A 12,557-nucleotide genomic window follows, 5' to 3' on the forward strand; every position below is an offset into this window, starting at 1 on the left:
ACCTTTAATACTTGGCTTCTGCTGGACATCAGAGACTCTGAAATCGCCTGGAGTCCACGCTTCAAAGGGCCAGGATCTTGGACGAGCAGAACCAGTGAAACCTGGTTTAGATGTAGTTTTGATCTGGTTTCCCCTGAACCACCCCTCTCCCATCCTGATGTGCTGCAAATAGCAGAACTATGCCGTGGTCGATTCTAAAGTGGAATAAGTCTGGAATTGTGAAACCAAGGTATATAGGAAGTCTGCAAACATCAGTCTCGGCTGTTATTTGAACGAGGGCCTCCTACCCTGATGTCTCAACTCTCTTGCAATGTAACTACTAGAGATCAGATGGTATATTACATCATGGCTTTGATGCCTCCATTGACTTGTACAAAATGTCTCCAGGACATGTATTTAGGTCAGTACTGCTGTTTCCCAATTTCTTTTGTGCAATCAGTAATATTTTTAATCTGCCATGCATTTTTCATTTGAAAGACAGATGAAAGTGGTTAAGACTTTTTCAAAGAAAAAGTGAAATGATCAACTGTAACTGGACATTGTTTAATACTTCACTGGACAGAAAATGCTGGAAATATTCAGCAAGCCAGGCAGCGTCTGCAGAGAAAAAAACAGAGTTAACGTTTCAGGCCGATGAGCCTTTGTTCTGTTTGTTGGTTGCAATGTGCCAGTGAAGAGGTTATGCAAAGCTTAAAAACATATTTTGAGTCTTCCAATATTTGTCACAAGCTCCAGGGCTTGAACTATATTTTTGGTGACCATTTTACATTCACAGTTATATTTTTTATTTAAATCTTTGAAATGTAAAATGTAGCCTCAAATCACAATAAGCATTAGATCTTTTTTTGACAGCCCTTCTCCCTCTGCAGTCCCTTATAGACTGTCCTGCAAATCTTTGAGCAGAATTGATTCTGTGATAACATTTACTCCTAGTTCATTTTTGCAGCTCTCAACAGTTTTTAAAAAAAATAGGGATAGGGTTGCCAACTCTGGTTGGATGTATTCGTGGCGGTTTCATCATATGACCTACACCTCCAACCACCCCATGTTCCCGCCATTGGTCATCCGATATGTCCATCCTCATAGTGCATCGTCTTCCCAAGCCAACTGGAAAGCGAATCGACTCTCCATTATCTGATTGGATGATTCTTGACTGTCAGTCAGTCTTTTTTTTCCCATCTAACTTAATAACTAATAAATGAAAGTGTTGTTCGAAGATGAAAAAAACTCACTTTTTTAATGTCCCTATGATTTTTCTCCCAGGTTGCTCATGGCAGTGTCATGGAGATTAATCTTCAATTCCTGGAGACTCCAGGACAATCCTGGAGGGTTGGCAAAGTCTGTGCAAGCCTGTGATTGGAAGCCACATTGCTCATCTGTATAGACAGGCTGAGCAGTCATCTTGCCCATGATTATGAAAAATAATGGGCAGTACCTCCACAGTCAATGTGTACATTGCTACCGTAATGCTGCTGTCTTTGGAGCATTGACAAAACTATCTCTTTAGATGAGTCTAGGACTTTCTGAATCAAAGAATGTTACAGCATTGAAACAGGCTCATGAAGCCTGCACAGTGTTTTTTTTCCCCACACGAGCCACCTCGTCTAATCCCATTTTGCTGCTCACTCCCTGTACTCTTCATATTTTTTAAGCAACCATCTGAATCTCTTAAAAAGGAATTTATGGCCTTTGCTTCTGTGATATAGTGTGTCAAAGATACAGGTAATTCCACGTTCTAACAACTGCCTGTGCAAAGATTTTTTTTCTAATCTCCCCTTTTAATTTTTTTGTGAATATTTAAATTGGTCCTTGTTACCATCTCGCTGACTAGTGGAAGCAGCAGTGCAGTCTCGTTTAACATCGGGGCGGTTCCTGATGGTCGAATTGAAAAGTAAATACACTGTTGAGCTGTGCCATGTGTTTACATTGTTCTCAGTAATTGTGAAACCTGCCACTGCTGATATGTGTATTGGAGGGACAGGGCCATTCTGTTGCTCAGACTTTGCACTGTTTTAAGAGAATTGTAAACAATTTTACAACACCAAGTTATAGTCCAGCAATTTTATTTTAAATTCACAAGCTTTCGGAGGCTTCCTCCTTCCTCAGGTGATCGTTGTTGGAACGTTCACCTGAGGAAGGAGGAAGCCTCCGAAAGCTTGTGAATTTAAAATAAAATTGCTGGACTATAACTTGGTGTTGTAAAATTGTTTACAATTGTCAACCCCAGTCCATCACCGGCATCTCCACATCATGTTTTAAGAGAGCTTTTTATCAAGGTCATGTTCGTATATCATAGAAGGTACAGCACAGGAGGAGGCCATTCGGCCCATCGTGCCTGTGCCGGCTCGTTGAAAGAGTTATCCAATTAGTCCCATTCCCCAGTTCTTTCCCTGTAGCCCTGTAATTTTTTCCCCTTCAAATGTTTATTCAATTGCCCTTTGAAAGTTATTGTTGAATCTGCTTCCGCCACCCATTCAGGCAGTGCATTCCAGATCATTACAACTTGATGCGTTAAAAAAAAATGTTTCCTCATGTCACCTCTGGCTCTTTTGCCGATTACCTTAAATCTGTTTCCTCTGGTTGCCGACCCTTCTGCCACTGGAAACAGTTTCTCCTTATTTACTCTATCAAAACCGTTCATGATTTTGAACACCTCTATCAAATCTCCCCTCACCTTTCTCTGTTCTAAGGAGAACAACCCCAGCTTCTCCAATCTCTCCTCATAACTGAAGTCCCTCATCCCTGGCACCATTCTAGTAAATCTCTTCTGCACCCTTGCTAAGACCTTGACATCCTTCCTAAAGTGTGGTGCCCAGTATAACCAGTGTTTTATAAAGATTTAGCATAACTTCCTTGCTTTTATACTCTATGCCTCTATTAATAAAGCCCAAGATCCCATTTATTTTATAACAGCTGTCTCAACTTGCCCTGCCACCGTCAAAAATTTGTGTATGTGTGCCCCCAGGTGTCTTTGTTCCTGCACCCCCTTTAAAATTGTACCATTTAGTTTATACTGCCCCTCCTCATTCTTCTTACCAAAATGCATCACTTTTCACACTTCATTGTGTTAAATTTCATCTACCATGTGTCTGCCTATTTCACCAATCTGTCTGTGTCCTCCTGAAGTCTGTTACTATCTTCCACATTGTTTACTACATTTCTGAATTTCATGTCATCTACAAACTTTGAAATTATACCCTCTGTACCCAAATCCAGATCATTAATACATATCAAAAAGAGCAGTGGTCCCAATACTGACCCCTGGGGAACACTACTGTATACTTCCCTCCAGTCTGAAAAACAACCGTTCACCACTACTCTCTGCTTTCTGTCCCTTAATGAATTTTGTATCCATGCTGCCACTGTCCCTTTAATCCCATGGGCTTTAATTTTGCTTACAAGTCAATTATGTGTACTTTTTCAAATGCCCTTTGAAAGTCCATATACACAACATCTATCGCACTACCCTCATCAACCCTCTTCGTTACTTCATTGAAGAACTCAATCAATTTAGTCAAACACGATTTTCCTTTAACAAATCCGTGCTGACTTTCATTTATTGTCCCATACTTTTCCAAGTGCCAATTTATTTTGTCCTGTATTATTCCCTCTAAAAGTTTCCCCACAGTCGACGTTGGGCTGACTGGCTTGTAATTGCCAGGTTTATCCCCCTTCCCTTTCTTGAACAGGGGTGTAACTTTTGCAATCCTCCAGTCCTCCGGCACCGTCCCCATAACTAAGGAGGATTGGAAGATTGTGGCCAGAGCCTCTGCAATTTCCACCCGTACTTCCCTCAGTAACCGAGGATGCATCACATCTGGACCGAGTGACTTTTCTACTTTGAATACTGCCAATCTTTTAAGTACCTCCTTTTTATCTATTTTTATCCTATCTACTATCGCTACTACCTCCTCCTTTACTACTACAATGGCAGCATGCTCTTCTCTAGTGAAGACAGATGCGAAGTATTCATTTAGTGCCTCAGCCGTGACCTCTGCCCCCACAAGCAGATCTTTTTTGTCCCTACTCAGTCTCGGGCTTCCTTTGACTTCCCTTTTACTATTTATATGTTTCTAAAAGACTTTTGGGTTCCCTTTTATGTTAGTCGCTAATCTATTCTCACACTCTCTCTTTGCCCCTCTTATTCCCTTTTTTCGACCTCTGTACTTTCTGTATTCAGCCTGGTTCTCTACTGTATTATGAAGCTTACATTCGTCATAAGCCCTTTTCTGTTTCATTTTAAACTCTATGGGTGCTAAATTGGGCCGTGTAGCACCTGTTGTTTCGGCGCTACACGGCCTCCAACATCCAAGATGGCATCTTGGATGCGCACCCACGTTTCCAGCGTGACGTGCGCCAGACGCCATCTTGGTATAGGAGTTAGCGCAGGCACAGATAACGATCGCTGGAATCATGTAAAGTAGGGAGAAAATAGCTTATGATTTAAAGTGATAGACACCATTTTGGGACTTAACACTCAACTCAGAACACAGTTTTAACCCTGACCATCTTAGAGTACCTGGAGGACCCCCCACCAGCGCTATTTAAAGGGACCGTGCAGGATTTACAGGTTAGAGGCTGGATTATTGCTTCTGGCTGCCGAGACATTTGCAACTCTCTTTGGAGGTCTCCTACACTTGAAAATAGGACCCGGGGACATAGCCTAATATTTAGAGCCAGGAGGTGCAGGAGTGAAATTAGAAAATGCTTCTACACGCAAAGGGTGGGAGATGTTTGGAACGCTCTTCTGCAGACGGCAGTTGATGCTAGCTCACTTGTGAAAGTTAAATCTGAGATTGATAGATTCTGTGAACCAAGGATATTAAGGGATATGGGGCTAAGGCGGGTATATGGAGTTAGGTCACAGGTCCACCATGATCTCATTGAATGGCGGAACAGGCTCGAGGGGCTAAATGCCACTGCCACTTGCTGCCTCTTGATATATGCCACCTTCGCCTGCAAGAAAGTGGGACGTGTGTCTGGGTGATGTGCCTGTCATGTTTAATAGCTGCCAGTGTGTGTGGCCTGTGAGTTGTGGGTGGGCGGCTTGAAACAGTGGTAATGTGTAAGGGTGAGAGGAAGCATCTGGTTGGAAGAGTTGAATACTGATGGAAAGATTTTGTTGGTATGCGGGGGGAGTATTGCGTGGTGCAGTTGGTAGGAGATGCCACTTGACAGTTGACCTCACTCACCTTGACCACTCATATCAAAGAATTGAACTACTTCCTGCACTGCATCCATGTTCATGATGCTGTGTGCCTGGCATTGACTTTGTCCCCCGCTGCCTCCCACTGCCTTTTGGGTATATGTCTGGAGGGCCTCTCACCACCCCCCCCCCCCCACTGCCTTTTGGGTATATGTCTGGAGGTCCTCTCACCACCACCCCCCCCCCCCCCCCCCCCCCCACTGCGGACATAGGATGTCCCGCCTTCTGTCCACCTCTTGCACCAACGTCTCCAGTGCATCAGCAGAGAACCTTGGTGCATGCACTCTTGCAGGCCTGGTACCAACTCTGATCAGCAGATTGGTGAGGCCTGGCATGCAGATTGGAGGATGAGGGATTTAGTAGTGCGCAACCTTTATTCAATGCTTTAACATAAGGATGGGACCTGCATCTGTGTTTTACATGTGCGTTGTCTGATCTCTGTTCAAACTCCGTGCAGACTTACTGAAATTTGCCCTCCTCCAGTTGAGCGTTTTCACATTTGATTGTTCCTTGTCCTTTTCCATAACTATTCTAAATCTAACGATATTATGATCACTGTTCCCCAAACGCTTCCCCACTGAAACATGCTCCACCTGCCCCACTTCATTCCCCAGAACTAGATCCAGCACTGTTTCCTTCCTAATGAGGGGGTCACAGTCTCCGGATACGGGGTAGGACATTTAGGACTGAGATGAGGAGAAATTTCTTCACTCAGAGGGTGGTGAACCTGTGGAATTCTCTACCACAGAAGTCCGTGGAGGCCAAATCTCTGAATATATTTAAGAATGAGCTAGATAGATTTCTAGACGCAAAAGGCATCAAGGGGTATGGGGAGAGAGCGGGAATATGGTATTGAGATGGAGGATCAGCCATGATCATATTGAATGGTGGAGCAAGCTGGAAGGGCCGAATGGCCTACTCCCGCTCCTATTTTCTATGTTTCTATGTTAATTGGGCTGGAAACATACTGTTCCAGAAAGTTGTGCACATTTCAGGAATTCCTCCCCTTCGTTGCCCTTTACACTGTTACTGTCCCGGTCTATATTGGGGTAATTGAAGTCCCCCATTATCACTACTTTATAGTTCTTGCATCTTTCTCAAATTTGCCTGCAAATGTTCTCTATCAGCTTCCCTCTATTTGGTAGCCTATGGTATATACCCAGTAGCGTAATAGCTCCCCTATTGTTCCTTAATTCTAGCTTTATAATAGCTTTATTCTTCAATTCCCTGTCATAAATTTAACAGGGCATTGATCAAAAAGGTAAAAAGTATGCACACCACTGTCCATCAACTGAAGCTACTTACTTTTATAGATTGTTGTCTCTTTCTTCCCTTCAAGTTTTCAGTTGCAGGAAAAGCATTAAAAGAATAGATTATTGAGCAGAGTTTCTTGAATTATCACTTTTTTTGTTGAGTAAGAACTGACCTAAGGCTAATTAATATATAGGACTTAAAAAAGAAACACATGGGATAGTTATTGATGAGATTGACAACGAGAAGAGAGAGAGCACAGGAGATGTCTAAACTGAATTGGCATTGAATGCATCATTCTCTGCTGGTGAGGAAAATTAGGTCACCACAAAATCAGTCAAAAGCTGCGTAGCGTCTAACCTCAGTCAAGTGTAAAGAAACTGGTCATGTTACACCTGACTCTGTAATGCATATCAGACTAGACAAAGTGTTTTTTGCAGAGATAAAGATATTGAGGTTGCATTTTTATAAAAATTGATCAGCTTGTTAATATGATGACGTGTATTTATTTTTAAATACGTAAGCTGGAAAATGGACCTTTTCTTTGTAAGTGATTAATAATGGAGCTTTCTGCTGTTGTGTTTAAGATAGCACCTATGAAGACGTCACACTATAACCCCAATAAACAGTTGTCATCCACCACTTCCTCTGTTCAAATTTATATTTACTATGCACTAAAAACATCTTTTTTCTCTTTTTGCTTGAAAGACATATATTTTTAAGTAGCTTGATGGAATAATCAAGGTATGATCCTACAGTGAGTTTATCCTTGAGCATTTGTACAACCCCCCTCCATATAAAGTATTTAATTTATTTTCAAAAGGTTTCTGTATCTGCAGGTCACTTATAGATACAGTGCAGCGTCTGACAAGTGAACGGTGATCTTCAGATGACTGTCAATATATACTGTTCTTCATTGTGTTAGCTGGAGATGGTGGTTGGGGGAGGATTGTTTTAATTGGTTAGTTTTACCTGCTGAGTGGCTTGGTTGCTATATGCTCTTTTTCAAGCTTAATGTTTGTGGGAGGTGGGGATCTGTGTGATATGTTCTTCTCTTGCTGATAGTTGTTGGAGGTCAGTCCTACTAAGGAACTAAGTCCTGTAGGATTGTTCTTGAATGCATATGTCTTTTGTTTATAAGGAGTTAAATGCCTCAAAGCATGATGTGGAGATGCCGGTGATGGACTGGGGTTGGCAAATGTAAAGAATCTTATAACACCAGGTTATAGTCCAACAAATTTATTTGAAAATCCTCCGAAAGCTTGTGATTTTCAAATAAATTTGTTGGACTATAACCTGGTGTTGTAAGATTCTTTACATTTGTCAAGGCATGATAACTGCGTAAGATAAATCACTGAGCCGTGGTGGTAGGAAGCCTAGAAGTTTCCCTGCGTTGGAGTTTAATGGAATTATTATGTAGAAACCCAAGACTGTAGGAACAGGAGTAGGCCATTCAGCCCTCGAGCCTGCTCCACCATTCAATTAGATCATAGCTGATCTGTGCTTCAACTTCATTTACCGGCCTTCGATCCATATTCCTTGATAGACTAATCTAATAAAAATCTGTCGATGTCGGTCTTGAAAATTTTATTTGACGCAGCATACACAGCCATTTGGGGAGAAAATTCCAGATTTCAACTACCCTTTGTTTGAAAAAGGCTCAATTATAAGATTGTGCCCCTGGCTCTGGATTCCCCCACCAGAGAAAATAGCTTCTCTGTATCTATTCTATGATGAATCCTTTTATCATTTTAAACCCCTCAATTACATCACTCCTCAACCTTCTAAGCTCAAGGGAATACAAGCCAAGTTTATGCAACCTGTCATAATTTAACCCTTTAAGCCCAGGTATAATTTTGATAAGTCTGCACTGTACCTGCCCCCCCCACCCCCACCGCATCTTCCTGAGGTCTATTGCCTAAAACCGAACACTCTACACCAGATGGGGTCTGACCAAGGCTCTGTACAACTGAAGTATAACTTCTTCCTCTTGGTATTCCAGCCCCATTGAGATAAAGGGCAACATTTGGTTAGCTTTTTTTGATTACTTTTTGCATCTGTGCACTATCTTGTAGTGATTTGTATATATGGACACCCAAATCTCTTCCTCTTCCACAGTTCCTGGTCTCTTGCCATTTGTCTTTGTTCAAAGTGGATGACATCACACTTCCCCACGTTGAACTCCATCTGCCACAGTTTTGCCCACTCATTTAGTTTATGTCCCTTCGTAACTTCCTTCTCTCATCGCTGCAACTAAATGTGCCTCTTAACTTAGTGCCACTTGCAAACCCAGATGTACAACTCCATTCTTTCGTTCAAGTCATTGCTATATATGGTGAAAAGTTGAAGCTCCAGTACAGATCCCTGGGGAGAAGCACTTGTTACATACTGCCAATCAGAGTTCATCCCCTTTATCCTCGCTCTCTGTCTTGTACCTCCCAGCCAATAACTAACCCATGTTATAAGGAGGTAGTGAGGTTGGTCTAGTTTAATGATGTGGGAAGTTGCAGTCCAGTTTTTAATTTTATACAAAGTTTTAACTGCATGAATTTAACCCTTCAATCACAATAGTATTGTAAATGGTACCAAAGGGAATAGTCTTATCATAGCTATTAATAAAATAATACATGGCAATATATATGGTTAATCCTGACCTCAGCCAGAAGTCTCTAGTCGTTGGTTTGTAAGGTTAATGTTAAATGAATGGGAAAGCTTGGAAGCCATCTCACTGATGGACATTTCCCTTCGTGGTGTAAAATGTTACATTGGGTGACTGGAAGGTCATGTGTACCAGCTGTCAACCTCTGAAAGCAGGACCCTCAATAATATAAATCAGGTGAGAAACCGAATCAAGCAGTTGTGCCTCATGCTGTATTATGGGCCTTAACTCTGACCGTATGTATCTTCATTGCAAATATTGTGACCGTTGATAACCCATGTCATTGGCCTAATTAATTTGATGTAAACATTTTCCTTTTTTTTTTACCCTGTTCCAGTTTTGGCAAGCAGTCTGCAGGAAGCCTGAGACGAGGCTGTGAATGTATTGTTTTGGAACCTTCAGAAATGATCGTGGTAAGAACCATTTATAATAAACAATTTTTTTTCCCAATTGAGCTCTGACATTCTGTGTCATGTATTGTAGAGTATATTATACTTATTTAATGTCGCGACAATTTGAAATGCTGCTGTTTTCACAGACTTTAAGCAAAGTTGACAAAAGAGCCAGCTCTCAGTAGGAGTCGCTGTTAGAATAGATTTGTTAAGTTCGTAAAATGGAGTAATGGGACAAATGATATTTATGAAGCCAACAAATGTTTCTTATTTTTACAACTTCGAAGTGCATGTAAAGTGGAGTTTTTTTTTGTTGAAGAGGCTAAGTTATGGAAACAACAAAAGATCAGACATCCAAGCCTGAGGCTGTGTGTTTTTAAGCAGTTAAGTAGATTCCTGATACCCTTTCCTACTGAAAAAGTGCAAAGTGGTTGCTTCTCATTGAAAATTTGGAATATTCATTGCAACATAACAAATCATCTAGTTATTAAGGGAATGCTGGTAAGTTTATGACAAAAGTTAATCAAAGTATTTAAATATCTTTTAAATTCATTTTTTTTCCAATTCAAATTTTAACATGCATTTCTTGAGGATGATCGCACTATTAATCCAGGTGGTCCTGTCTTTCTCACCATTATCTCCTGGTCTGGTAGTGAGACAGCGGTGAGAGGTGGTGGTATCCTCTTCTACTTTATATGAGTAGCAAAATTTAATTACACTTTAACTGGGTGAGAACAAGCATCTGCAGTTACTGAGCCTGCCCACATTGAAAGTACTGACCTTGGAGGGGCAGTAGGAATGCTTACCTGCTTTTAACTTAATTGGGTACTAACGTTTGACCCAGTGTTCCCGGGATACGGAAGAGAAAAGTTGGTCTACCTTCCCCTTCTAACTGCTATCCGTTCAGAAAATTTACTTGTGTAGACATCAGGTTAAAATAAGAGGAGGTTTTCCTGTGATGCCTTCATGTCACAGTAGGCCCACTTATATATATGCACACACCCACACCCCATCACACCCACACACAATCGTTAATGGTGGAAAGAAAATGTTCAAGATTCTGCTATGAACAGTGCTAACTTAAAGCATATCACTCCCTTAATGTGCTAAAGATCCCAAAAATGTGAGGGTGGTGGGTCAAATGTCAGTGAAAAGAGGCAAGCACATCTGGCTCTTGACTTCTGATCACTGTATTTGTCTTCAACTCTTTTCGTTAATGCTATTGTTATACTGCACTTTTGGAGCTACTGACATGTTCCTACTTTCCTCATACCAATACCAAAAATGCAGTGTGGTGCTGCTTGCCTGGTCTCAACTGTAGTGACCCTTTGTGAGACCAGCTCCAAGTGTGATTTTGCTTCTGTTTTTCTTTGTGCTTCAGTATAATTATATCAGCACAATGCATGCCTTATATTTTCATTCTTTTAAAACTTATATGATCTTCAGTTCTGTCTTTTAGTTTTGCACTGAATGAAAAGGACCGTTTTGTCAGCTTGCCCTTTTTCATTTTCAACAGAAGAAAATACACTAACAGTACCAAAGCCAATAAATCACGATCCATTCATTTGTTGCCGTTTAATTATCCAGTGATGAATTACTTCAACCCTCTTGTCTGAATTAATTCCTCCATCATATCACTCACTCAGAGAGATTTTGTATTGGGCTTTTTTGAATTCTTTAAGTCGATGGATGTTGGTATTAGGGAATGGAGCATTTTCTCATTTTTTTGTCCTCATGTCAATATGTCCTCATAAGTTATTATGCAAATCAAATGTTTTATATCTCACTTAGGACTACTACCTGGAGCAACAGAAGACAGAGGGTGGTTGTAGAGGGTTGTTTTTCAAATTGGAGGCCTGTGACCAGCGGTGTGCCTCAGGGATCGGTGCTGGGTCCACTGTTATTTGTTATTTATATTAATGATTTGGATGAGAATTTAGGAGGCATGGTTGGTAAGTTTGCAGATGACACCAAGATTGGTGGCATTGCGGACAGTGAAGAAGGTTATCTAGGATTGCAACGGGATCTGGATAAATTGGGCCAGTGGGCCGATGAATGGCAGATGGAGTTTAATTTAGATAAATGTGAGGTGATGCATTTTGGTAGATCGAATCGGGCCAAGACCTACTCCGTTAATGGTAGGGCGTTGGGGAGAGTTATAGAACAAAGAGATCTAGGAGTACAGGTTCATAGCTCCTTGAAAGTGGAGTCACAGGTGGATAGGGTGGTGAAGAAGGCATTCAGCATGCTTGGTTTCATTGGTCAGAACATTGAATACAGGAGTTGGGATGTCTTGTTGAAGTTGTACAAGACATTAGTAAGGCCACACTTGGAATATTGTGTACAGTTCTGGTCACCCTATTATAGAAAGGATATTATTAAACTAGAAAGAGTGCAGAAAAGATTTACTAGGATGCTACTGGGACTTGATAGTTTGACTTATAGGGAGAGGTTGGATAGACTGATACTTTTTTCCCTGGAGAGTAGAAGGTTTAGGGGTGATCTTATAGAAGTCTATAAAATAATGAGGGGCATAGATAAGGTAGATAGTCAAAATTTTTTCCCAAAGGTGGGGGAGTCTATGACGAGGGGGCATAGATTTAAGGTGAGAGGGGAGAGATACAAAAGGGTCCAGAGGGGCAATTTTTTCACTCAAAGGGTGGTGAGTGTCTGGAACGAGCTGCCAGAGGCAGTAGTAGAGGCGGGTACAATTTTGTCTTTTAAAAAGCATTTGGACAGTTACATGGGTAAGATGGGTATAGAGGGATATCGGCCAAGTGCAGGCAACTGGGACTAGCTTAGTGGTATAAACTGGGCGACATGGACATGTTGGGCCGAAGGACCTGTTTCCATGTTGTAAACTTCTATGATTCTATAATATTGTATGGGATTTACTCTGTATCTGCACTGCCTGAATTGAGGTATAGCACAGGGAAAGCTTTATCTACATTGCTCCAGCAGTACTCCTAAGGCCAAGTGTATTCCAGGCTAAATGCAGAGAAAAGCTCCATCTCTTTTGTTCAACGATGTAATGTTTTTGTTAGATATA

At 41.3% G+C, this 12,557-nt stretch overlaps 1 protein-coding gene across 7 annotated transcripts in view; it reads left to right on the top strand.

Annotated features, from left to right (window-relative positions):
• Window positions 1-12,557, top strand: part of rapgef6 (Rap guanine nucleotide exchange factor (GEF) 6) — a 342,757-nt gene that overhangs the window by 148,742 nt on the left and 181,458 nt on the right. For all 7 annotated transcript variants that reach the window (XM_067996162.1, XM_067996163.1, XM_067996168.1 and 4 more), the window contains one exon: window positions 9,454-9,529. In XM_067996162.1, coding sequence (XP_067852263.1) covers window positions 9,454-9,529 — 76 coding nt within the window. The remainder of the gene's footprint in view (window positions 1-9,453; window positions 9,530-12,557) is intronic.

The sequence above is a fragment of the Heptranchias perlo genome, chromosome 14 (genome assembly GCF_035084215.1).
Source record: "Heptranchias perlo isolate sHepPer1 chromosome 14, sHepPer1.hap1, whole genome shotgun sequence".
NCBI lineage: Eukaryota > Metazoa > Chordata > Chondrichthyes > Hexanchiformes > Hexanchidae > Heptranchias > Heptranchias perlo.